Genomic DNA, 26076 nt, shown 5'->3' with positions numbered 1-26076 from the left:
CCTGTTCCATGTCGAGGTATTCCCTATGGAAACCCAGACCTGGCATTTCCCCCCCCCCCCCAGAATCATCTCTTTGCTTTTGTTGCTAATCTGTTTTACTTGCTGTCCCTGGCATCCAGGCAAACAAGGCCAGGACCACATCTGGAGGCTTGGTCCCCAGGTGTCATCAGTGCGAGGGATGAGGCGCTCGCTGTACACCTGTGTCCTGACTGCAGGCTGAGCACTCTGCTCTGCTCCTCAATAGGGGGAAGTGTTTGTGATGGATCCAACCCGCTTGAAAAGCAGTTTGGTTTGGAGGGCAGGATGTGCCAGGGCAGAGCTTTGCTTGTCCCCCAGGAGTCATCAGCTGCTTGTTTTATGCCCATTGGTGCTGAGGGTTTGTCTCGAGTTGTTCCTTAGGAACACTGCTGCTGTTCCCTGTGTCCAAACAAAGCCGCTGTGGGGTGGGAGCAGATGTCCGGCACCTGGGATGCATCGGATACATGACTCCGCTCAGGAGCACAAGCTCTTTCTTGTCCTTTGGCAAGAGCAGCAACAAAGACTAAAGTCTTCTTGCTGTTAAATGACCTCACCTCAGCGTTCCGACATTGCCGGAGCGCTTACAATGGCAGGGGGTGAGATGGGGAGAAAGGGATTTATTGAAGAAGCTATGGAGATAAATGGTTCCTCCACCTCCTTGGAGTCAGGCACTCATTGAAACTCCCTGTTGGGAGGCAAGTTTGCAGGGATGGAAACAAATCCTTAGTGTTTTTTCCCTTCTCCCTGAGGTGAAATGTAATAGTGCTGAGGGGAGAGTGGGGCAGGGCTGTTGGGTATCAAAGCAGCGGTGAGGAGAAAGGGGCTTAGCTCATGTTGAGCTTCTTGCATGCACCCGCTAGGAAACCCAAAGTAGAGGCTGAAACCTTACCTTTAATTTGCTCTTCTCTGACAAAACTGATGGTGTGAACCTGAGGCCAAATCCTGCTGCTCATAACTAACACACAGGAGCCCTTTCTGACATCCCTGCCTGCAGCAGGAGCTCCAGCACAGACCAGGCTTGGGGTAAGAAGCCCCAAACCTCATTTTCCTGCCTTGTTCTCTAATCCTCCTTAACATTGATGGCACTGTTCCCAACACTAACACTGTGCTGTTGGTGAGGAGCAGCCTGCATGAGGTCCTTTAACTCTGCAGTGCAGCTTCTCATGTATCCAGGTGATGTCCTGGCCCAGGAAGGAGAGCCTATGGAAAACAAGGTCTTTCCTGGACCTCCACAACTGCCCTGCTGGTATCCATGGGCAGTGTCACAAGCTCCTTCCTTGGGTGAGTGATTTAGGGGTCTCACATAAGCCTGGGGTGAGGTTTCAATGTCCGATTGTGCTACTGTTGTTGTATGTGGTTCACACGTGCTGTCACAAACCAGTAAGCTACTGGTTTTACTGGTTTGCAGGGGTAGCTCATCGGTAGGTGCTTCAACACTTGATCCTTTCTGTGGGAAGGCATCATAGTAGGACTGGAAAAGATTCACTAATGGAAATAGCTCCAGAATTTTGTCCAAAGCAGAGTGTTTGCATTGTTTTAATAAACTTCAACCCATATTAACCACATTTATTACTTCACTTTTCAACCTTCTTTCAAAGTTTGAAGATTGAAATGAAAGAAAATGCAATTTCAGGGTAATTTGGCTTCATTACTGGAAATGCTCTGCCTGTAATTCCTACCACTGTTGAACTCATTATGCTGAATAATGTGTGAGACCAAGATAAAAAGGAATGTAAGGATGTGACCTGATGGGCAGATAATTGAGCTCAGCGCATTAGTGCCAGGGCTGGACTGTGGCCCTACCACATTGGCCTTAATTAGGCAAAGTGCTGTTCTCCTCCTTCATATTCTTCAGAGGGCTGGAAATGTATTTGCTCAGCAAGGAAAGGATCTTGCTGAGCAGAATTTCATTCACACTTACTTTGCCCATTAAATACAGATTTGTTCTGCACAAAAACCAGAGCAAGTCCCTGTCACTTTGCAGTTCTTAGATTTGCCTTTTCTAGCCTAAAAACAAGCTCCTGAAGTTGTCTTGCTTTTTCCCCTTTGTGCAGGGCAGATGTGGTCCTGCCTGGGGTGGGGATGCAGAAGCCTGTGTTGCACCAGTTGGTGTTAATGGAGATGTAAAGCATCTCATCACCCTGCACTGGTGCATTGTTGGGGCAAGTCCAGAGGAGGCCATGAGGGTGATCAGGGTGTGCAGCATCTCCTGTATGGAGCCAGGCTGGGAACACTGGGGCTGTTCAGCCTGGAGAAGCTGCATGGAGACCTCAGAGCAGCTTCCAGTGTCTGAAGGGGGCTGCAAGGATGCTGGAGAGGGGCTCTGCATCAGGGACTGCAGTGATAGGACAAAGGGTGATGGGTTCAGACTGAAACAGGGGAAGTTCAGGTTGGAGATAAGGAAGAAGCTCTTCCCTGTGAGGGTGCTGAGCTGCTGGTACAGGTTCTTTTTAATGTCTGGTCGAGTTTCTCTTGGGATGTTCCCAATTTATTCAGTACTCAGTAGGGGAATGTCTCCTTTTGGGAAGTGCTAAGGAAAGAATTCTCCTGTTAATACATGATGTGGTGGGGGCACAAATTCAATTTGTCTGTTATCATATTGTACCTGCTTTTATACCTGAGATGACCATGGCCATTCACTCTGCCAGTAATGCAGTTTGGTGCCTTCTGGGTTAGGCTCCTTTCAGTAATACGCATCATTTTCCATCCCAGCTGATAGAATTACCCCTGTTTCCCCATCCATTTCCTTATGAATGCATTGTTAATCTGAAACCTGAGGACTGTAAATGATTGAAGCTGTGTAACCAGAGTCTTTGCATAGCTACCGCTGCTGTACCATTTAACAGAACCCATTTGAAGTGCTTTGTAACCCACTTTGCTAATGGTGAGCTCCCCAATCCCATTTTCAGCTGCCTTTTTTTTCCCCTTGTACATTGATTTTTTCCAAACTCTTCTTTTTTTGCAAGCATTAAACCCCAACAAATCCTTGTGCAAATGAGACTGTCTTGAGCTGCCTAATGCAATAACATCTGTGGCGATGGTCACGTTCTTCACTGGACAGGAAAACACAGGGAATTTGATTGAAACCCGACTTTATGGTTCCTGTTGAAATGGAGTCTGAGAAGGAAGTGGGGTTTAGACTCTTTATAGGCTTTAGAGCTGCAAAGAGACCATTATAACCATCAAGTTTGACCTTATGCATCATGTGGAGTGTACGATTTCAGACAGCAATTTGTGCTTCTGGTCCCAAATGGATCTGGTTTGAGTCCCTCAGCTCTGGGGTTTGCTGCAGGTGCTGGATGCTGGTCAGCAAACTCGAGTTGTGGGTGGGAGGAAGGGGATGTTGATAATGGATTTTACTGGATTTCTGGGCATTGATAGGGTTTGTGACCCCCCCCAACCCTCATGCAGCAGGAGATTGGAGGCCTGGGGTAGATCTGCTGCATGCATTTTGTATGAAGGTTGGAAATGTAGAGATAAACCCAAGTTATCTTGGTGCTCCAGGAAAACACCAGTCCTGTGCTCATACCAAAAGGCAAATCCAGACTCAGTGTGGCAGGAGTAATACTTCCATGGTGTGAATTCTATACTTGAATATTCCAGGGCTTAATGTGCCCTTTCTTTTGGTGCAAGAAGGGATATTTCTGGGTCTCCCTGCTTTAAACACTGCTGCTGAGGTGATGGGATGTTGAAGTAGCTTCTTTGCTGGCAGTGCTGCTTGGTCAGACCTGGAAGCATCACTATTCTCAGGTGACTGCTTTTGAGGAAGAGCTGTGCAAAGCCAGCTCTGCTCTCTGGAGGGTGAATCCATCACACAGGACAGCTTGGAAGGGTTAGGATGTGGAGGGTTTATTGTCAAGCTCCACAGGTACCTAAATGATGCTCTTGAGGTTGCTTCTCATCTTGTTTCTGTTATAAATCACTGCAAGGATAAGATCTGTGATCAAGGATCTGGTGTATCCTGGAAGCATCTTCTGAGGACCAAGTCCTGCTCTGTGCAAGGCAGCAGAAGGCTCTGGTCCTTACAGACCAGCGTTAGGTCTGGCTTAGGACTGTAAAGACAATGGGTTCCAGCTCCATGACTCAGTTTCCCTTTCCAATGCGACAACAACGTTTTCTTCTCTTTCTCATGGCATTTCACCCTTTGAGCTCTGCATACACACTGAACTTGCAGTTTTGATCAGATCCAGCTGGAGACATTGCTGTGAGGAGGGTGATGAATTAGAACTGGGATCTCTGTGTGTGTCAGGAGCAAAGAACATAACCATTTCCAGAGAAGCGAGCCCTTCTGATGTTTGCTTGTGTGTTGTATGGCGAGTACCTAACCTCAAAGCCTACACAGTCATGGGAAACGCTTTGTGTGTTGAACAGAACAAAGCTGTGGCTTCTGACTGGCCTGGAGCATGGCCCCATGAGATGAGAAGTGGGTGGTTTGTTGGGAAGCACGTGGGGGGGATACTTGGAGGCTGTCTCTTGTTCGGTACTGGCAGTGCAGCAGTCGCTCTTTGGCTTTGGAATGGAAATTGGGTGGTTTTGGGTTAGTTCCTCGCTTTGCATCCAAAACCCCAATAGATTCCCTTGGGAGCTCATTTTGCTGAAGCCTATTCATTATTTGATATGTTTTCCATGTCTCTCCATTTCCTTAAGGTCTGATGTAGACTGGACCTTCCTCTTTGGCTGGAAACTCTTTGCTGTGCTTTGCCTTAACTGGTTCTCTGGTCGGGGGATTCTACCTGCAGTGGTGGATAGGGGTTTTTTAATCAAGTGCTTAAAAGGATATAACCAAATGTATGGTTATTCCCATACTTGCCGCTTAAGAAAATGTGAAGCTTTTTCTCTTGGTGCTTGTGACATCTAAGAGTTCCTTATTAAAGATGAAAATGTCAAAGCGATCCCAAGGCAAATAACATCCCACATAAAGATGCTGTTGGATGAGGATTAAGCATCTGGTTACTGACTTCTACTGCCTGGCTCAAGGGGGAATGTGTATGGAGCAATTACCACTTACTCTAAGTACTTGTGAGAAGTGACTGGACACTGCAGAATGAACCCCTCTGGAACTGCCTTTCCCCCCAGCCCAGGCATGTTAAAGGTGTACCATGTTGTCACTCAGTATTGGCTTCACTGGGACCAGAAATCAGAGTTGGCCTCAGGCTCTGTGCCTTGCAGGATGGCCCGAGATGCCCAAACTGTTTCTGCTGAGCTCCTCCTCTGCTGCACTGAACCATGCTTTAGTCTGGGATCTATCAGCGTGCATGACTTAGGGCTATGGATATATTTGAACTCGCCCTATTTGCTGCAGCAAAATGGGTGTTTTGCCTAAATAATTGCATTTCCTGGGTAATGCAGGAATAAAACCATGAAACCTTCTGGCCATAACTTGCTGTTCATGTTCTGCAGGAAGGGGTGGGGGAAACAGCCATGCTGAAAGTCACCCTCCCCTCTTCGCCATGTACAGAACATCAGGGGGGAAGCACTGCTGTGCCTGAGCATCCTGCAGCCACTGTGGGCAGTGCATGCAGGGGCCTTTCCAGCCCTCAAGAGAAGTCATTTATTCAAGGTTTCTATGCAGCCAGTGGCAGATGAAGGGATTGGATCATTCCTCTTCTTCCAGCAGAACAAGACATTCTCCCCCCCCCCCCCCATTACATTTTAAGCTAACTTTCATTCTGTGCTTAAGCCTTTCCAGAGTGCAAATGATCAAAGCAGGAGATTAAAGACACATCCCAATCTGATGAGATCAGGAGTTTTGTCTGTTTCCTTATGCTAGAGAAAAAGCAAAGCATCTTTTTGGTATTTCCTCCCCCCCCCCTTTAAATGTGATCAGGGTGAAGCTAATGTGGCTTTGCTGGTCCAGTAGGAAATGGAACTCAATTTTACATGTTTTTTCTTAAACCATTTTACTGTATTAAAAATGACAGAGGTTAGAAACAAAGCTCTTATACTTTTATTGAGCTGGAATTACAAGTGACAGAAAATCATTTTGGCCCTAGTGCAGTAAATGTTATCACTAAAGCATGTTCAGGGGAGATTAGGACAGTCTCTCAAGCACAAGAGACAAAAGTTCACAAAGAAGAAGTGATTTTGCTGTCCTTGTCTCGCAGCCATTGTCTGGTGAGGAGACAAAAGTATTGGAACTCTTGGGAATGCTGGATCCGGGGGGGTCAAGGAATGGTGGGTGCCTCTTGTAGAGCATGAATCGGGGGGAGAGATGCCTTGAATCCTATTGACTAATGGTTGAAATCTCCAAGTGAACGTTGAGTGGTTGTTAATGGGGTTTGGAGGCAAAAGGATGGAGATGCTGTTGGGTTGCCCTGACCTTGGGTAGGTGGTGTCACTTCTCTAAGCTTGAGGGAGGTGTAGCTGCTGTAGGATGGATAGGAAAGAGCTGCTTGTAAAAACAGGGGTCCACTGCTCAATACTGTAGAATCCTAGAATGGTTTGGGTTGGAAAGGGCCTTGAGATCATCCAGTTCCAACCCCCTGCCATTGGCAGGGATGCCTCACACTAGACCATGTCACCCTGGGCTCTGTCCACCCTGGCCTTGAGCACTGCCAGGGATAGAGCATTTACTGCTTCTTTGGATAACCTATGCCAGTGCCTCACCACCCTTGTAGTAAGGAACTTCTTCCTTATCTCCAACCTGAACTTCCCCTGGTTCAGATTGAACCCATCACCCCTTGTCCTGTCACTACAATCCCTGAGGAAGCAGCATCCCAAAGCCCAGTGAGAGGCTCTTTCCCGTGTGACAGAGCTGGTATTTACCCTGAGCCTGTTCTCCTAGGGAAGTGTCTTCTGACTGGTTTTTGTCCAAAGCAACCAAGCCAAATGTTCTGCCCTTCATCAGGATTCTGTTGGTGTTTGCTCATCCATCTGTGTCAGGAGCTGCGATGTTTGTGGTAAATCATGTTCTTCATGAAAGCTTTTAATGAGGAAATGAATTGATTGGATTTTTTGCATACTGGATTCTTGCCACTAATGCCCATAGACCAGCCCTTTGTTACACATCTTGCTTGTGAATGGGTCACTTTGTGGTTTATCCCTGGTCCTTGATCTCTTTCCAAACCTCACCAGTGCTCTTCTTGAATGACTCAGATGTCAACCCAAGAGGAGCTCCAAGTGTTAGAGGTGAAGAACTTATGGAGGGCTTCTCTTTTTGGCATGGCCAGAAGTGGGCAGGGTGTGTACTGCCCTCAGCCATGCTGCTGCTGGATGGGAAGCTGTGAGATGAGGCTGAGGAAAGAGTCATGGAATGGAATCATGGAGTAGTTTGGGTTGGAAGGCACCTTTAAAGGTCTTTAAGGCTCAAAGCAAAAGGTCATATAAAGCTTTGCATTTGGAGAAGGAGACCCATTCTAATGGAAGGGAGTTGGGAGCCTTTAGAATGTCTTAAGAGGAAGAGATGCGATGGAGGTTCCTTGGGGAGCAGAGGATGTCCCAGGGCCCAACAAACATCTTTAGGACTTACAATTCCTCTTGGAGCTTCTTGCACACAATGCGTGGTGATCATTGCTGGGGTCCTGGCAGCATTTCAGGCAGAATCCTCCATCTGTCACTGTTCATCAGGCTGGAACAAAGCATGGAGAGCCTCGTGTATGCTTATGTCTGTCTTTTTTCCTCTCTTTTATCTTGTAGGTACCACTTGGACTTTCTGCCTCGAGGTGAGTACAAGCCAGGGGAAAGAGGGATGAGCTCTTATGGGCTTGGGAAGTAGGGAAGGGCTGGACATGTGTGTGTTTCCTATGCAAAGTCATTAAGGAGAAGAGCTTAAACTGAATATAGAGCTGTGTGTGGCATTTCTTGAGGTTGGAAATGGGCAAAGCTGGGGTGATGCTGTAGCAGGAGTTGGGGTTAGTATTCTTGCCGAGCAGCACAAGTTCATTTCCCCTTACCTTTGAGAGCAAATAGTACAAAACTGAGTGGTGCTGACACAAACACAATGTCTGGGACAAAGGCCTGATGTTCCAAAAGGGCAGGAGATTCCCATGGGCCATTGACTTGGGAACAAAGACGATTGGGTAACCTGCAGGGAGTTTCCTTCAGTCTCATTGCTTCATGTTCATGTGAACTTGAAACCGAATCCACCTCCAGGTGTAGACGAATGGTTCAGGACTGTGACCATCTCTTCACAAGCTGGGATATTCCCATTGTGACTTTGATCTTCATTCCCACAGTAATGGGGGTGATGAGTTAAACTTCCCAGGGTGCCTGCAGGTCACAAGCTGTGTCACTGGGTTCTCCTGTGTGTTAGGGACAATGGATGGCTATGTGTTTGCTCGGAGCTGACCTGGAGCTCCTTTGACTCGATTGAATTGGTGTTGCTCAGCTCTGATGGATCGTTCAGAGTGTTGGGTACAACCAGGCTGCAGCCAAGGATGTGGTTCAGTGGCTTCATCCTTTCTCCTTACACAATGGTTGTGGTATGTGAGTGCGGGTAGAAGGATGCCAATGTTCCAACAGGATGGGAGCTGGGGCTGTAATCAACCCCTTTGGGAGTGTTCCAACTCAGCTAATCCTTCATTTACTCCAGGAAGGAATTCCAGTGTGTTACCTCCTCGATCAGGGAGCACTTCCAGCACATCCTGGCTGGCTGGCAGCACAGAAATGCAGCGGCATTGCAATTCCCACTAGAACAGTGTTATCACGTTTTAATAGGAGCCTCGCTGCAGCCTTGGTGCTTCTAATTGCTTTCAAACCTTTGTTTTCATGCGTTTGGTTGATGAACCCAGCATCTGGCATCATTTGAGAAAGTACAACAGACAGCTGTGTTCAGAATGAGAGAAGGGAGAGAGGATTAGAACACATAAAAGGGCTCAAAATGAGGTTTTTGCTTTAAATTCTGAAAGTTCATGCAATTTCAAGGGTGGAGGAGGGATGCTTTTGTTCTTTTGAAAGTCTTTCTTCTTTGATAGACTTGGAAGGCTGAGTAATATTAGGAAGATTGGTTTGTAGAACTGTGTATAGATTTGCAAATGAAGTGCCCAGCTTGCTTAAATCTCTGCAAGGCATTACTGTGCAGGTATTTGGGTCTTCAGGGATGGAGGTGTCTCTCCATGTGTCCCCAGGTCCTCTTGGCAACTAATGCTATTGGGAAGAAAATATGCTATGGAAACAGGGCAATCAGGGGGTGAAAACGTGGGCTTGGACATCACCTTAGAGGCCTCAACTCCAGTTTCTGATCCCTTGCTGGAGAAAGGAGAGGTGGTGATGAGAGGCTGCTGCATCTGAATGGAGAAAGAGCCACAGAACTACAATGTGGGGCTTGATTTTAAGGAAATGAATCTCATGTGCCTTATATTGATCAGAGAAGTGCAAAATCCAGGTATCAATTGGCTATTGAAGTAACAGGCTGATGTGACAAAGGAAAAGCTTTCTTCTAAGCAGGTTTGTAATACTGAGTAAAGAGCTATTCTAAAGGGGATGAGCACAAGTTGTTACCGCATCTGAGCTCCCTGAACTCAGTGCTGTGCTGAAATCCCCCCGAAGACCAAAATCCATCTATCCCAACGTGCTGCTTTCCAGTATTGGCTGAAATGAATAGAATTGGCCTTGCTGCTTCCCAGCAAGCAGAGATTGATACGAAATGGGAGCATAGGCAAACAAGAGTGGTTTCAGAGAGATGTATCTAAAGAGAGATGTTGTTGACTGTAGCATGTAACTGCAAGTTAGTTTTGCCTTGTTCCTTAGGTGCTCTTTGAACAGAGTCCCAGGGTGACTCATGTTTCCTTTTGGAGGAGGGCTGACTGCCTATGTAAAGCATTTTATACACTTAATATATTTCCTGCGTGCCTGCCCTTGCTGTCTTGCAGCAACCTCCCCTTTATGGAGAATGAGCTAAGAAGAGTTGGCAAAGAAACCCTGGAGAGGACCTGGGTCAGCTGTAGCCCTCCCCCAGGTTCCTTGTTGCTGTTTCCATCTCTTCTCATCATTCAGTGCAGAGGAAATGTTCTGCAACAGCTTTGATTTAGAAGAAAGGAATGGTCTGAGGGAGCAGCATGAGGCCGTTCTGGGGTACTGCAAGGGAATCCAACAGGAGGAGGGAAGAGAGGGGTATTTGGGAAGAGAATGGAGGGACAGGGAGCAATGCAGAAGTAAGGATTAAAGAAGGAAAAGGTGCATGTGTGGCTAAATAAGAGCTGGAAGTTTGGCTTTGCTGGAATGGGACTTTGCACTGAAGTAATGTGTTTCAGCTTCTCCATTCCCAAACCCAAAAGACATGTAAAGATGGGCAAGCTTAACAAGATATGGTCACTGGTAGAAGTGAGGTAAATGAAACCATTGATGTCTAGACAGTGTTTTGAGATACTCAAAGCACAAGTAATGTTCTGCTTTGCCCCTCCACCAAGGCATCTAGCCTGGGGCAGGCAAAGAACTGGAACCCTCAATCCTCCTGTGGGGTACCTGGGCCTTCCTTCTGGTGGGTGTCCCCTTAGCAGAGCACTGCACAGAGAATGGTTTGGGTTGGAAAGGACCTTAAGATTATGTAGTTTCACCCACTAGTAGACTCCTACTAGCCCCAAGCTGTTCAGGGTTACTCTTAACTGATACGTACTTACGCTTAAGAACTCACTGTGGATGCAGTTGGAGGCAGTGACTCTTTTAACCTGATTTTGAAGAAACCAGCCCGAACTAGATGAATAAACCCAGATTTATTTTCATAGGGCTTACCATAACTTTTGGTTTTCCATCCGAAGCTGATCCCAAATGGTTTCCTCTGAAGTGCTGTGTGTATTTCCTGCCTAGTTGTGGCCCTTAAAATGTTCAGAAGTCACCTGAACACGTGAGAGTGTGAGGATGGTTCTTCCAATTCATGAAATGTGGGAAAACTGAGACTCAATAAATGTACTTAAGGTACCAGAACATCTACAGGTACATCCAAAGATCTACTGCTTCTTCCATCTCTGTGCCTTAACCACAAAAAATGTCACCTCCCTCAAGTTGGGAGCAATGTAGATATATAGGGAGGGAGATGCAGTAAGGAATAAGCCAGGATTAAGCATGACTTAAAAATTGGGAGCCTTCATGTCTGTAAGAGGATTAGGTGAGTAACAGTGTGGAAAGTCTTAGTAGGTCACTTACAGTGTATATAGTATTTAGATGAAGTGTGTATCATTTTACCTCTATCAGCCCCACTCGCTTTGGCTCGGATGCAGAGACTTTCTGGGTCACTGGTTATTCTTGGGGTTGGATGTTGTAGCAGTGCCTGAGGTATGTGTGTGTACATCCGAGGCATGCATGGAGCTTGCTTTCATTAACTGGCATTAGACAAAGGCCTCAAGTGTTAGATTTATGAAGTAGCTTTTCTACATAAAGCCTCAAATCTATTGAATTGAACTGAAGCGGAGCTGGATGGGAGACGGAACCGCGAGCTTCCCTAAACCGCTGCTCCCTGGCATTGCATATTTGCTTCGTGTAGTTATGACAAGTACAAGTAGCAAATCATTAAAGCAGCAAAAACACCATCTTTACTGTAAAGATCCCCTTTGAAGCTGCGGCAGAGTGTTCCTGAATTAATGGAGTGCACAGTGATGTCCCTAAGTTGTATTTATAAAAGCCCCTCTTTACGTTCATGCCAAGAGGCTCCAGCTCCATGGTGAGCAGGGTTCAAACACAGAAACCTCCTCTAGATTTATGATGTGTTGGAAAACGCACAGGGAAAAAGACTATCCAATGGCCAATATTTGTAACGTACTGTTAGAATATCTATTCTCTCACCATGCCTGGAATTCCCCTGCTCTCTAAACACCAGTGCCAGCTACAACCCTGGGGATGTCATAACATGGAGAGACAAAGGGAAAACAAAACAACTCTTGTTAGCATGCCTTCTCCAGGCCAAGCTGTGCTTGGATGGTGTGTGGGGCAGAGCTTATTAATGAAAACTAACATCCACACGCAGGCATGTGTGCTTGAACTTCCAAAAGCCAGGCTTTAACATCAACACTTGTGACAGGTCCCTTTATCAGCGCTGAAGCTTTGCTTCCTGCAGCTCCGAGCGTGCACTGCTTTGCCTCTGTGCATGTGTTATACTCTGGGCAAAGCAATCTGTGCAGAGGCAGGGGTTTTTGGGTTGAAATCGCTCCTGTTTTGGAGTTGTGCAGGCTCTGAGCAGCTGCACAGCTTTGCTTTTACATGGGCTTATGAATTATTCTGCTGCGGGAGGTATTGTGCCCATTCTGGAGGCAAGTAATGATGAGAGGAGAGAACAGGCTGCTCTGCTTGGACAAATGTCATAGGAAGGAGGCAGGCGTCTGTGCTCTGGGAAGGGCCCTATGGAGGTGGAGCTGCATTTTTATGTGCATGTATAGCTAGAAAAATGCAAAGTTCTGTGTGACTTTGAAACTGTTTCTATTGCATTTCAAGTGCTCAAACCAGAAATCCTTATAGCAGCCTTCCAGTGCCTAAAGGGGCTGCAGGAAACCTGGAGAGGGGTTGTATGGACAGGCCAAGGGGAATGGCTTGAACCTGCCCGAAGGGAGACTGAGCTGAGCTCTGAGGCAGAAGCTGTTCCCTGTGAGGGTGCTGAGGCGCTGGCACAGGGTGCCCAGAGCAGCTGTGGCTGCCCCATCCCTGGCAGTGCTCAAGGCCAGGCTGGACACAGGGGCTTGGAGCAGCTGCTCCAGTGGAAGGGGTCCCTGCCCATGGCAGGCGTTGGAGCTGGAGGAGTTTTAAGGTCCCTTCCATCCCAAACCAGTCTGGGATTATCATGAGGCTTTAAAATCTCTTAAAAACCTTTGAAAATGATAGGCACTTTTATTGGGGGGAGTCCTGTTCATTGTGTGAAACGAGGGGAGAAGGGAAAAGCTTCCGAAAGTCAACATGTCATTTGATTAGAAGTAAATCAGGTTTACTGTTATCATCTTTCCTTGGAACAAATGAAGAAGTTGCACAGTTTATAACGGGATTTAAAGAGCAGGTAACAGCAGCTCCAGTTTGGTTGTACTCTGCTGCAGTTTATGTCAAAGCTTTCATGACCTCTATTGAGAAGAATGAGGTTAATGTGGTTTTTGTGCTCTTTTTAAACCAGACCCTTGATTTAAACTTGAGGGTAACTTCCTGGTTTGGGTTAGTAGGTTACTCTTGGACATCTATACTTCATCTATCCAAGTGTTCCAGTTACTGTGTCACCCACCATCCTTTGAACCCCATCTGACCTGTAACACCTTAGGGCAGAGCTTGGCCTCTTGGTTCACGTTTGGCAGTGTCCTGTGCTTCCCTCCCTAAGGAATTCCAGAGCACATTGAAGAATAAAGCATTGCACCCTAAAGAAGGTATGAACAAGTCAGTACAAATGCCAAATGTCCAGCAGTTTGGGGAGCACCAGCAAGTTAAACGTTAACTGGTTCTATTGGTCCTGCTTTGGTTGTAAATAGATATACTATCTATATATATATACTACAATCCATACTCTAATGATGAGATTGTCTAAATGGTCTGATTGCAGCTTTGGAGAGGGACCCTTCTGTGTTTTCTGAACTGGTTTGTGTAGCAGGAATGTGCTGGGGTAAATAAATCTCAGAGGTTATTGCAATGTGCTGGGATGCTCAGAACTCAAGCATTGCTCTGTGCAGAGCAGGAGAACAGGCAAGAAATTGTCCCACTGGGGCCAGCATAAGAGAGTGTTCACCCAGGCCATCACCTGAGCTTTCCCATAGGGGTAATAGACCCTCCTGCTCCACAAAAAGGGAGAAATGGTGCAAACTCTCTATTTTGGCTGTTAAGATGGTTTGGAGTCCTGTTGTGTACCACTGAGCCTCTGTGGGGAGCAGGGAACTGGGTGCCCTCTGCACCCATAGCAGGAGCAGGGCTGGGAGTGCAGGGCTGGATCCCAACTCCTGTCTCTTCCAAACCTTCAGCTGGTTCAAAATCAGGAGGTTTGAATCTCTCTGCCCCCTCTCCCCACATTGACTTCTGCTCTGCTTTGGTTTGTAGAGCAGGAACTCCATCCAAATCATCTCCAGAGTAGTAATCCTGCCCGTCAGGCAGCCTCCATGCTGAACCATCACTGTAAAATCATCCTTTGCATTATCATAAATGCCTAATGGGCATCTTCCTGAGTCCCTGGAGCACCTATTGCTCTGCCGTGTGCTCCTGCCTTTGCATTCACTGCCTGTACTTACTTTTTCTTAGCAGTGGAATGCTGCAGATACGGGCAAGACAGCCTCCTTGTGTCTTGTCATTGGAATGTGCTTGCTAAGCTCCAGCTCCCTCATGGGTTAGTTCTGTTTATCCCTTGTTTGCTTGGAAGGGTTTTGGCTAAGAAAGTACACTGAACCTACTGACACTGCAATGGCCATTACTCAAACCCCTTTGGCTTGTGGTCTCCTTTTTGGTACTGATGATGCTGATGTCTTTTTCAGATCCCAGGCTGTCTTTGCAGAACTCTTTGTCAGTTATTGGACTGCACAAGCTTTGCAGGCACAGTGCTGTGCTTCTAGCAGAGCTGATGCTTTAGAAGGTGAACCAAAGCGCAGCTTTGTCACCTCCCTCTGCCTCAGTATCCCCATCCTTTAACCAAAGACCTTCTCTCTTCAAAGAGGCTCATGAAGAATAACTTCTTATTGGACAGGAACACAAAGCATTGGTAGCTTTAGGCTGACTTTGCTCGCATTGGGCCGGGCTTTGTGCTTCACTGATGTGTTCCTGGGGCATAAAAGAAGGGATAAATCTTGTTTACTTGTTTACATCCCGTGGGAATCTGCTGCTGCTCTGGGTTTCAGGCTTGTTCCCAGCCAGGCTGCAATGTGCTGTGCTTCCCCTGGCAGGCAGCTGTTCCCTGTAGCTGCTGCCCACTTGAGAGGCAGAATGTGCCAAGGATTGCAAGAGAGGAGCTGGAGGGAGGAAGTGGGAAGGGGAGGGAGGCAGGGGGAAAAGGGGAGCTCAGCTGGGGAATGACACAGGGGCTGGCAGGGGATGAGAAAACAGAGTCATGGGAGAGGAGATGCTCAGCAGCTTCTTGTCTTCAAGGGTCTGGGGGGTATCTAATTCCTCCCCCCCCCCCCAAGCCTCATCAGCTATTTGGCTTCATGAGAAGCTCGGCTGTCTTCAAGCAGCCCTGCCAAAGTTATGGAAACTTATGGAATGCTGCTCATGGGGCTGCCTCCTGGCTTGGGAGCAGGACTCAGGCTTTCTGTTGGTGTTCCTCTTAGAAATAACCCCTGTGGGAAGAGCTCCGTTTCCATATCTGCCCGTTGGATGGATGTCTAGGGATGGATTGCTTCCAGGGTTGTATGATCATGCAGTTTCTTTGCCATGTGGCAGGGAGAGAAAACAATTTAACCCCAGTCTGTTTGGAGCATCTCATCCTCCTTTGGAAGCTGAGAGCTGCAAAACCTGAATTCCCTTCAGTGTCACAAAATATTTCTCTCTTTGGACCCGTTGTGGGGCTTTCAGTTGAATAATGATTTTTGTTTCCGCTACAAAAGGAGGTTTTTCACCCCAGAAAGCTGCTGTTTTCCCGTCTACACGCTTCAGGAAGGCTGCTCTTGTGTTATCCAGCTCCTGCCTGATGAATTCCCGGGATGTCTGTGGCCCATCACGGGCTGATGCCGCAGCTGCAGCCCGACCTGCTGGGCACCGGCGCTCACTGCACCCGCAACCCGCTTCCTCCTTTAACAGAAGGGGCAGCTTTAGTGGCCTATTAATTTGCTTTACTCCATGTAATTAGTGAAGAAACCCTGGCTACTGAGTGAACAAGATCAGGCTTGGACCGGATTCACTTGTCAGGCAGCCAAGACCTGTTCGGGTCGATGTTTCTAACCCAGTGATGGATCGGCTCCTCCTGTGCACAAGGAGGTCCCTTGCATTGCTGCTGACCCCACTGCCGTGGGGCAGAGCTGTCCTGCTGGTAAAACACAGCCTAAGCAGAGATGGGTCCTGCTCTCACCATGGCCTTGTCTGCCTCGAGAGCCAGGGACAAAGTTATTCCTCCTGTGCGTGGTCTCCGCAGCCAAGAAGATAGTTACTATGGGGGGAAACCACCCTGAGATCTGTAGATATAGGAATTTCTCATGTAGTTTGTTGGTATTGTTATTGGTACAGCCTGGGATGGATGTGTATGTGTACATAGTGATGTGCAATAGGAAACATGGGATTTTCAAGCAGATAGAATGTTATCTGGGCCCTGGCGCTACAAGTCTGAATGAAGGAGGTGCAGAACATCCGCATCCCCCAAAACCTCAGCTCTATCACGTATTAATCCCAAGGACTAACCACACAGAGCCAAATGGGTGCTTAGGAGCCAGCGAAGCCTTTAAAGCGTTCAAAAAAGAAACATCAGACATTTCCTAGCACATAAATGTGTTTAAAAAGGTATATAATTTATAATGGCAACGTTGACAGAGCTGTAACTACATTACAAAGGCTAAACTATAATCTATTTACAAGTGAGCAGTACTTACTGTGTGGGTGCGTCTCTGTTGATGTGTTTCCATGTGATTCTCCATAATTTCAGCAAGTGATTGTAGTGAGGGATATTAAACCATAGTATTGATAATACTTTTACAGCTCTGCTTTGGGAAATGCATTACTTCTAAATTAGTCCCTGCAAATGTAGGGATATTAACATTGTCGAGCATGAAGGCAGATGGGATTTGGATCAGAGACCTTTATTTGTAGCATGATGCTGAGGAGTCATTACTTTAAAGCAGGAACTTCGTTTCCCTGAATATTAACTCGAGTTGGGGATTTTACTTCCGCTTTGGCATGAACAAGCTTATCATAAAAGTGTAAATGGAACTCGCTTGGTATTGATTTTTCTTATGCTTTAAAAAGATGCTTAATGAAACTCAGGGTACCAGATAAAGGCCTTCACTGAATGCAACATAAAGCTTAACTGCAGTTCCCTTAACAAGCTACTGGAGATGATTGTTGTCCTGCTACAAAACCCTTTCACCTATTTGGATTGTTTCTCTTCCTGTGTGTGCCAGGATGCATTAATCCGGCTTCCCCCCCAGGAGAGGCAAACTGCAGCTTAAAGATAGGGAACTGCTTTGGCAGTTCTTGTCCTGGGGAAGAACTTGGGTTTTGGGGTTTCAACAAGAGGTTTTAGTCTTACATAGAGTCACTGCTCCTCTCCTGCACAAGAAGAGGTGGGCATGGAGGCACGTTCTGGCACTGCACCCAGAACCTGAACTGAGGTTTTTCTGTCCTTTACCCTAAGTCCTGGTATTTGCCGGATCCTGCAGCGATGCCAGGGCAGAGATGGGGCTCTTGCTTTTACATTGCAGCACTGCCAGCCCCAGAGCAAATAGGAAGGAAAGGTTTAGGTTATTCTGCTCCTTGCAGGGAGCACTTTGTGCTTTCAAGGTTGTGGCAAAGGAAGCAACTGTGTGTTCCTTGATGACAGTGACTCCTTCTACTGCAGGTCCTCCTTGTGCTGCTTGGATGCAGCCTCATGAATGCTTCATTAGGTTCTCATTTTCCTCTTGGTCACTGTGTTCTTCTCCAATGCAGGGGTTCTGCCAGAGCCAGGTCTGAGTGATGTCCATGGCTCCTGCAGGGACCTGGTGTAACTGATGCCACCTGCCTGCCATTGTTGTCCCAGGGCACTGCTTTAAACTGCCACCCCTCTAATGCTGGGGACAGCACAGACACCATCCATCCCCTCTGAGGTTTGCTATGTAGAAGCAGGGTATCTGTATTAATTACCCCAAATGCCTTCAAGCCCCTCTTTCTGCTGCTGTGCAAGAAGCTGTTTCTCCACAATACATCAGCCGGCTAAAAGCTGCCATAATTTCATCTTCTTTCCCCCTATGCCACAACTATCATGAAGCGAGTGGAGTGTTGGCACACTTGGGGGTAGCCAAACCATGCCTGGAGATCCCCGGGATGAGGTGTAAGCCCCAGAAACCTCTTGCTCTTTCCCTTTGAGTCAATCCTGCTTTTTGCTCATGCTCCAAAGAGTGCTAAGTTGGGGATGTTGCTGCGGATGGGAGTGGGAAGCGAGCGCAGCATCGTGTCAGGTGCAGGGTAGTTATTTGCTGGGGTTCTCTGCTATTTGCTTTTTATTCCCTGTGTTTTCATTAAAAGCTAATGAGTTTTTGCTTCATTCAGAACAATGGCTTGGCCCCTGACAAGTTGTTGGTTGTTTATTTTGCTTGGCCTCAACTGTTGCTGCTCCATAAACTTTATGGAGAAGCGGATTAAAGCACAACAAGTCCTCGTAATGCAAACCCAAGTGGGAAGGCAATAGGATTTGTTATAAGGAGCTATTGTCTGCAGAGCTTTTGTTGGTCTCTTTTTCTGTTCGGTTACTAAAACTAGAGGTGGTTTTTGAGGATATCCCTCATGTTGAACCAACCAAAGTGCTTTTGGTTGTATTCATTTGTGTTGCAGCAGAGTCCAGCCTGCTTGGTATGATGCATGTATGTGCATCTTGCAGCCTGGGTGTGTGACGGACATATAGGCCGAGTTTCTACTGTGTAGGGACAGCAAGTAGGAGTGAGAGCATCCCCTGTGTGCTATTTCATGCACCATCCACCAAAGCAGAGACCTGTGGCTGATGTCTGCACCAGCTTCCCCTGTTCCATAAGTCACTGTAGAAAGGCACTGACTTATTCTTGCAGGTAACTTCCTCGGTTGGGTCCTTGTTCTTGTTCCAAATAGCTTAGTGCAGGCACACGTGGGAGCTGCTAGCTGGAAACAGGAGCAGTTTACCCATTCCTGCAATGATCCTGCACCTGCACCTCATTCCAGGGACACCTGTAACCCATGGCTGTGCTGGAAAACACTGCGTTTTGGGTTGAAAGGAGCCGAAGTGCAGAGAGCAGAGCACGGCACAAGGGAAGGCTCCTTGCTGCAATGAACGTTGGCTTCTCCTATGCTGCCCACTTGCTGTTGGGGAGGAGCTTTTTAGAGAGGCTTTTTAGAGCCTTTTGATTTGAGGAGCGAAAAAGCCCAACAGTAAAGCAGGGAAGAAGCATCTCCTTGTCACAGGCAGCTGAGCAAAGCTCTGCAATGGCTGCTCCAAGGTCAGGGATGCGCTCCCGGCTGCGCTCCGCTTCCCATGGCTGGAGCAGGGATTTCAGTCTCTGCTTTTTAACCCCTGATTGTTGTGTTCCTTGTGGAGGCACATGCATGGATCCCAGTCTGCTGGAGCAGAGGATCGTGCTGTAATGGATGGAAGGCTTCCATTAGCCTTCCATCGTCTGCAGTACCCTGTCTGCGGAGGTCTGATTCTGCAGAAGGATCACAGGCTGCCTGTTTGGGCCAGGGACCACTGCTGGATTAGCAATGCAGAGCGATGCACCTTCCCAAAAGGGTCATTTCTGAATTCCCTATTTTCCCAGAATCCGATGTTCCGCACTGTGTGTTGGGATGGCTGCTGGACGCAAGCAGAGCTGGGAAAAGACTGGATTACTTCCAGTTGTAATGGTCTAAAGGGTGGACTGCCAGAGACCCCTCTGTTCTGTCATTGCCCCCCATAGGCCTTTGGTTAAGCTCAAAGCCAAATCTCCAATCAGTTTTTCCAAGAGCTTTGTGTGTGGCACCCGCTGTGATGGGAGTGAGATGCTCTTCACAGCCCTATTGCTCCCTTTGGGGAAGGATTGAGAACTGAACCCGTGCCCTTGAATGCAGGAGCCTGGGGGTCTCCGAGAGCTTCCCACTCAAGAGCAAGTGAGGGGGGACTCCAACTGGGATTGCTGGAAGTAAACCCCATCCCAAATACGGTGTCGCATCTTTGTGCAGCTGGAGGCTTAACAGCATCTCCGCTGTGTTTCCAGGTGTGAGGAAGAGCATTGTAAGCCTCTGCTCCAGGCCTTGGTACCCTTTCATCAGTGGTTCATTGAAACTGTGGGGCACAGCTCCTCTGTTTGCCCAGATAAAACTTGGCTTTAGTGCTTGAGCGCAATTAACATCAGCTGAAAACTCACCTTTCTTGCTGTTTGTTGGGTGTTGAATGAGTGAGCAGCTGTCTTCAGCTCTGTTATCAGCACTCTGGGCTGTGTGTATTCAGGAAATGGAGGGTAAAAGCTTGAAAGACCTTTGGCTTTGTTTGGGGTGAGGAGTAGTTTCTTCTACAGGTAGGCTAGCTGCACTCCATATTCAACCTTGATATTAGCATCTGTCACTGTAGTCTCTAGGTGCCTTCTGTGTAAAATCCCATTATCAGGAGCAAATTCCCTAGCAAAAATTCAATGTAACATCAAGGATGGGGAGGGAATAGCTCCTGCTTCCACACTCAAACATATGTGACTGCTTGTCATAGGGAGTCAACCTTTCTTTCCCTACTGTTCCTCAAGGAAGGATCTCAAAGCTCATTCCTACAACATAGGATGAGTTCATTCTAGTGAAGCAGGTAGCATAGTCCTTCATTTTACAGATGGGTTATTCAGTTATGCAGAGCTCCTGTACTGAGGGCAAGAACAGAATTGGACCTTGCTCTGGTAGTTTGGCCTCAAGGCCGGTATTTCCAGCCTCCTCCTTGTACACCTTCCGGGTAGGAAGTCTGCACACATCCAGCATGAGTCTTCTTGCGTCAGGACTATCCCACCATGGCCCTAAATGGTGAATGTGGCCTTAAGCACATAAACGTGGGTTTGGGTTTTGTAGAGGAGCTCAGTGGGAACCAGGAGGGAATCTGTGTGACAGGGTGGGCAGGAGGGTTTGGGGTGAGGAATGAGTCCACTGAACTCAGGCTCTCCTTCCCTTTCCAGGAGAGGATCAGTGTGATGCTGGCTTTGGACAGGACAGTTCTGATGAAAACCAGAGCTGGGCTTTTGCCCCTTCCATGGCGTCTGATGCTTCACTTCCATCGGACTTCCAGGATGAAGGTAAGTCCCTGGTGCTGTTTGAAGTCCTTGAGTGAAGAGATAACATGAAATGTCATCTGGTCTCATTTCCTTGTTGTCATCATGCAGGAGTTGGGTTTGTGAGTTTGGGGCTTTTATTGTTTAGGATTGAAGTTGAATGTAGTTGTTGAACATCTTGCTGCAAACTGGAGTTGCTTGTTCTGTTTGGGATTGGAGGCAGGGAATGCCACCACTGTGCACTTGGAGCAGGCTCTGAGCTTCTCCAGAGCTGTCTCTGGAGGAAGCAAGAGGAACTGAGCGGGTTGGGGATGACTTTACTCAATGAGGCATGGCCCAGCTCTATAGGATCGTCCCTAATGAGTGATTAAGAAGCTAATGTTTGTACAGTGCTGGGAGGCACCGTGGAACCACTAAGTACTGTTAGAATGATAAGTATTTCTTAGGAGACCCTTCCCATGTAATGGACTCAGACAGCTTGAAGCCTTTGTCTTTTAAACTGGTGAATCACTGGGTTTGCTGGTGTTTGTTCATTTAGTGTTACTGAAGATGGATCCCAAACCATCCTGAGGGGTGGGACTTGCACCTCTTAGTGTTTAGCACTACTAAATATGGCTTGAAGTGGGGCTTCTGTGATCATGGCAGAGCATCTTACCCCTTGCTGGAGGGATGCTGAGCCTGGGTCCATGTGGAGGTGAAGGGGGTGAGGACCACTGTGGCTTCTGCCCCGTTTCTGGCTCTTGACTGTGCTGCTGTGTCCCAACAGCTTCAGCAACAATATGTTTTCTGTTGCAGAGGTTAGCATATGGAAGGGAACGTAATTCCCAGTGACAGGAATGTGTTCTGGAGAAGGCTCCTTTTGCTCATGTTTGGCCTCCGAATACATAGAAAATGGGTAGGGAAACAATAAAGCACCAACGTGAGCTTTATCCATAGCTCTTCAGAAGCAAGATGCTGGCTCCAGGGGAGAAGCCTGTAAACTTCTTCTGCAAGTTTCTTGTCTGGTCCATGATGCTCCAGCCACCCTGTACCCAGTATGGGATGGATGTGTCCTCTTCCAAGGTGCACTGCGTTCTTTCTTGGTCCATTACGCAAGGTGGATGTGCAGGGTCCCTGGGGCTGTGAGTGGTCCTGCAGAACATGTGGTGCAGGTGGGCACTAATTGGGCAGGATGTGTGCTGTGCTGTGTGGGTGGGTGCTCAGGGTGCTTGGGGGGGGGGGTCACACTGCTGGAGTGATGCTGAAGGATGCAGGGGGGGTCACACTGCTGGAGTGATGCTGAAGGATGCAGGGGGGGTCACACCACTGGAATGATGCTAAAGGATACGGGGGGGGTCACACCGCTGGAGTGATGCTGAAGGATGCAGGGGGGGTCACACCGCCGGGGAGGGGGGGAGGCCGGCTCCGCAACCGGGGCGCGGCGGCGGCAGCGGAGTTCTGCAGCGCCCCCGTGTGGCGCAGAGCGGTACTGCACCGTGCGCGGACCCGCGTGGGCTCCTTCCGCTTCCCGTGAACCAAGAACCAAAGACCCCCCCTAAAACCGACCCCAAAACCCACCCGATCTCCAACCCGAGGGTTCCTCCGGATCCCTTCTTCCCGCTGTGGGAGCCTCGGGAGCGCGAGGGAAACCCTTGTGCCGGTGCAGGAGCAGATCCTGCTTTCCACCCCAAACCAGGGAACCTGCTCTCCTACCCCAAGGACAGGGTGGTGGCCGCTGCCCCAGGGGGGGTGAAGGAGCCACTTGCCCAAATGCTGTTTCAGGAGTGAGGACAAATTGCATGAAGTAAAAAGCAGCAAGAACCTGTTTCAGAGATGCTGAATAGCTCCAGGTTCTCTAATGTGTATGGATCGGGCCCTGAATGCCTGCGGATGAGGGGAAATGCCTCTTACACTGGCGTTGAAAGCTTTACATTTTTCCTTTCAAATACCATTAGAAGCAATTATTCTGCCTCCCTGAGGTCCAGAAATGTCTTTTGTTGCTTTTGACCACATTATTATAAACGTGCTGTTGAGGTAGTTGAAAACTCTATGAAACAGGAGGAGACATTCAAGGACCGGGTCTGTGACAAGTGTGATGCCATCAAAGGTTTCTCCTGGCTCGTTTCCTTTCTGATCTCGGGCATCACCTAAATGAGAGATGTTAAACCACAGATCACTTATTTCTCCTTAGGCTTTGAGCAGGTTTGACCAGCTCCGTGTGAGCTTTGCTGAGGGGGGAGAACTGGCCCAAATCCATGGATAAGAAAACATGTTTTCTCTTTATGGTGACATCCTGTACAGAAATCAGCCTCCCTCCGAGATCCAGGGCTCTGTGCTTTGATTTAGCATTTAGCTTGGTAGTCAGGGTTATTTGTTAGGGGTGCAGAGGAGGAAGAGTGGGTTGGTTGCAGGCTGCCAGAAGGAGATGTATGTATTACACTGGAGAGCTCAGACCTGTGTAGGGAACAAGCAATGGTGAGAGGAATGCTTCTGAGACCTTCAGCTTGCATTGGGAGCAAACAGAGCAACAGAAAACCCAACCCAAAGCGGGTCCCCTGTTCCCATTTGGGATTTCAGAGCCGCAGCAAATGGTAGTGTGAGTAATTGAGGCAGAAATCCCCATTTGTGGCCACAGCTTCCAGCAGCCAGGAATGCCGATGCTGCTCCCAAGGGCATCCAAGCCAGCCCCCAGTTCCATGAGTGCCCATTTTGAGCTCCAAGTCGTTTTTCCTCAAGCTGGAGACGTTTGGAAGTTGGTTTGAGAGGGTGTTCATGTGCTAAGGGTGCCTATGGAGGAGCATCTTCATCTTATCTCCCTCCCTTATCTTTCCCTGCATCCCAAAAAGGCAGTTCTTCTTTATAAGGTATTGAAACATAAGACATCAGCAGTGATGGAGGGGAGGACCAGAGGTTTCCTTAGGAATCACCAGGCAGGACACTCCTTAGTGCTCTTTTTGGGATGTAATCCTGACAAGGACCAGATTGGGCCCCGCAATGTTTGGGTCCAGCCTATGCCTTAAGCTCCCACATCTCAGTTGGATGATGAAGCACTTCCTCAGTGCAGGAAAGATACGGACCTGTTGGAAAGGGTCCAGGGAAGGGCCACAGAAGTGATCCGAGGGATGGAGCAGTGCTCCGGTGAGGAAAGGCTGAGAGAGTTGGGGTTGTTCAGCTGGAGAAGACTCCAGGGAGACCTTATTGGGGCTTTCAGTTCTTAAAAGGGCCTATAAGAAAGATGGGGAGAGACTTTTAGCAGGGCTGGTTTGATAGGACAAGCAGTGATGGGTTTAAAGTAAAAGAGGGGTAAAACACTGGCACAGATTGCCCAGAGAGGTGGTGGATGTCCCATCCCTGGAGCTCCTGCAGGCCAGGCTGGATGTGGTTCTGAGCAGCATGGTGGAGTTGAAGATGTCCCTGCTCACTGCAGAGGGAATGAGCTTTGAAGGTCCAACCCGAAGGATGCTGTGATGCTCTGATCACTTTGTGCTGGTTATTTGCAGCTGGGGACTCTCAGCCTCAGGATTCAGGCGCTGCTTTTACACTGAATAACGTGTTTGTGAGTGGGGTTTTGGGTGTCACCTGCTTGGGTTGCTGGTTTGGAAACAGGTTCCTGCCCAACCATGGGGCTCTTTGGTTGGGCTTTGAAGCTGCTCGAGTCATTTCCTGCTCACAGGAGCTGGTAAAACCTCAGCAGCTCACTGGGGCCCCACACAGGATTTATAATTGAAATCACTTCCAAGTCACTGAAATGCCGATAACTTATTAATGCAGCTCTTCTAAAGCACAAAGCTGCCAGTGCTGCTGCTTGCCGACAGGGAAAAGCATAATTAAAGTTCCTGTGTATTGCTTTGGAAGTGCAGGATCAGATGAAGAGATTTGTTTTCCATACCTAGAGGACAGTCTTTAACGACAAGGTGTTATTTGGGGTTTATTCTAGGAAGCAGCTTAATAGCAACTTTGCATGGAAACAGGGAATGGTGCCTTATGATCCCAGCGTCAGATGAATTGCAGCAGAGGGATGCCCTCGGCACGTGCATCATTCCAGCAGGAGCACTGGTGCCTTTGAGCTGATGCTGTTGGGTGTGTGGACCCGGGTGGTGGCTGCCAGGAGGGATGTCAGAGGGATGGAGCTTCCTCTCGTGGTGCATTCCATATTCCCCATGCCAAACACACCTGAATTACCCATGTGCCAAGTTACAGTTGTGGGGGGACGGGACAGGACTGGGATAACTTGGGTACCTGCCTCCTCAAGGCCTTTTTATTCATGAGGATGCAAATCCAAGGCATTAACGCTTTGTGTCTCCATATTCTCCCCAGCAGAGGGATTGGGCAGCCTGGCAGCAGAGGTGCCAGCTTTGGTGCCCTGTGGCTGTGTAGAAGCAGCCTGAGGATGCCCAGACCCTCGCATCTGATGCCCAGGACCTGATCTAGACTTGGGAAATGGGGTTTTGCCTTTGCAGAAGGCTGGGGCTGAGCGTGGTTGGCACCGGTAGTGATGGGGTACAGCAAATCTAGGGTGACATTTTGTCCAAATATGTAGATAAGAATAAGATAGAATATAAGGTGGAATATTTGATGGGTTCTGTGTGTTTGCTTCAGCAGGAACACAGGGAAGAGGTGCTCTAGATTGTGCCCTTGAAAGACATTGGGTTTAGAGCAAAGATTTGGGGGTTGTTTTCTTGGTGATAGGACTTTGAGTGTACTGAGGTCAGCAGAGGAGGTGAAGGAGGCTCTTCCTCTGAGTGAATGGCAACAAGACTTGTCTGAAAGCAGGGTAAGCATCTGTTCATTCCTCTGTGGGCCAGAAAGGCAACCGAGCCGTGTGCTTCCCCCATGCTCCTGGTACTCATGAGCCTTGGGGCCCTTCTCCCTTATCCCGAATGCAGACAGCCTCACCCCACAAACACATTCCAGGTATTGTCTGGCTGGAGCTGTTCATGGGAATAGTAATAATTGTACCTGTATCTTGCAGCATCAATCGCAAAACACGAACAAGTCCTGAAATACCAAATTCCCAGCTGAGAGAAATGGTCTGGACAGCAATAAAAGCCTTTGCTGTATATACATTAACACACACTAAACTACTACTGACTTCATTCTGACTTAAGCATGTGCTTCAGTGTGTGGTTCAGCGTGAGCCACAGGGAACGCATTAAATTATTACTCAGGTTATGCATTGGTGAAAATCACTACGTGCAAAAATAAAGCCACTGTCCTGAAGAATTTAATTTAAAGACTGCTTATAATAAATTGTAAAGTGAAACACGTTCAGGAACAACTGGAGGGGAAGGAAAAGCCTCTTTCCTTCAATTTGTCTTGGAACTTCTTCCAG

The 26076-nt window shown here is 48.0% G+C and overlaps 1 protein-coding gene across 1 annotated transcript in view; it reads left to right on the top strand.

Annotated features, from left to right (window-relative positions):
* SKAP1 (src kinase associated phosphoprotein 1) overlaps positions 1-26076 on the top strand; it is a 130010-nt gene that overhangs the window by 7133 nt on the left and 96801 nt on the right. The window contains exons 3-4 of the mRNA XM_005141888.3: positions 7654-7679; positions 20673-20789. Of these exons, the coding sequence (XP_005141945.2) occupies positions 7654-7679; positions 20673-20789 (143 nt within the window). The remainder of the gene's footprint in view (positions 1-7653; positions 7680-20672; positions 20790-26076) is intronic.

The sequence above is a fragment of the Melopsittacus undulatus genome, chromosome 17, assembly GCF_012275295.1.
Source record: "Melopsittacus undulatus isolate bMelUnd1 chromosome 17, bMelUnd1.mat.Z, whole genome shotgun sequence".
NCBI classification, from domain to species: Eukaryota; Metazoa; Chordata; class Aves; order Psittaciformes; family Psittaculidae; genus Melopsittacus; species Melopsittacus undulatus.
This window is presented reverse-complemented; position numbering and strand designations above follow the sequence as displayed.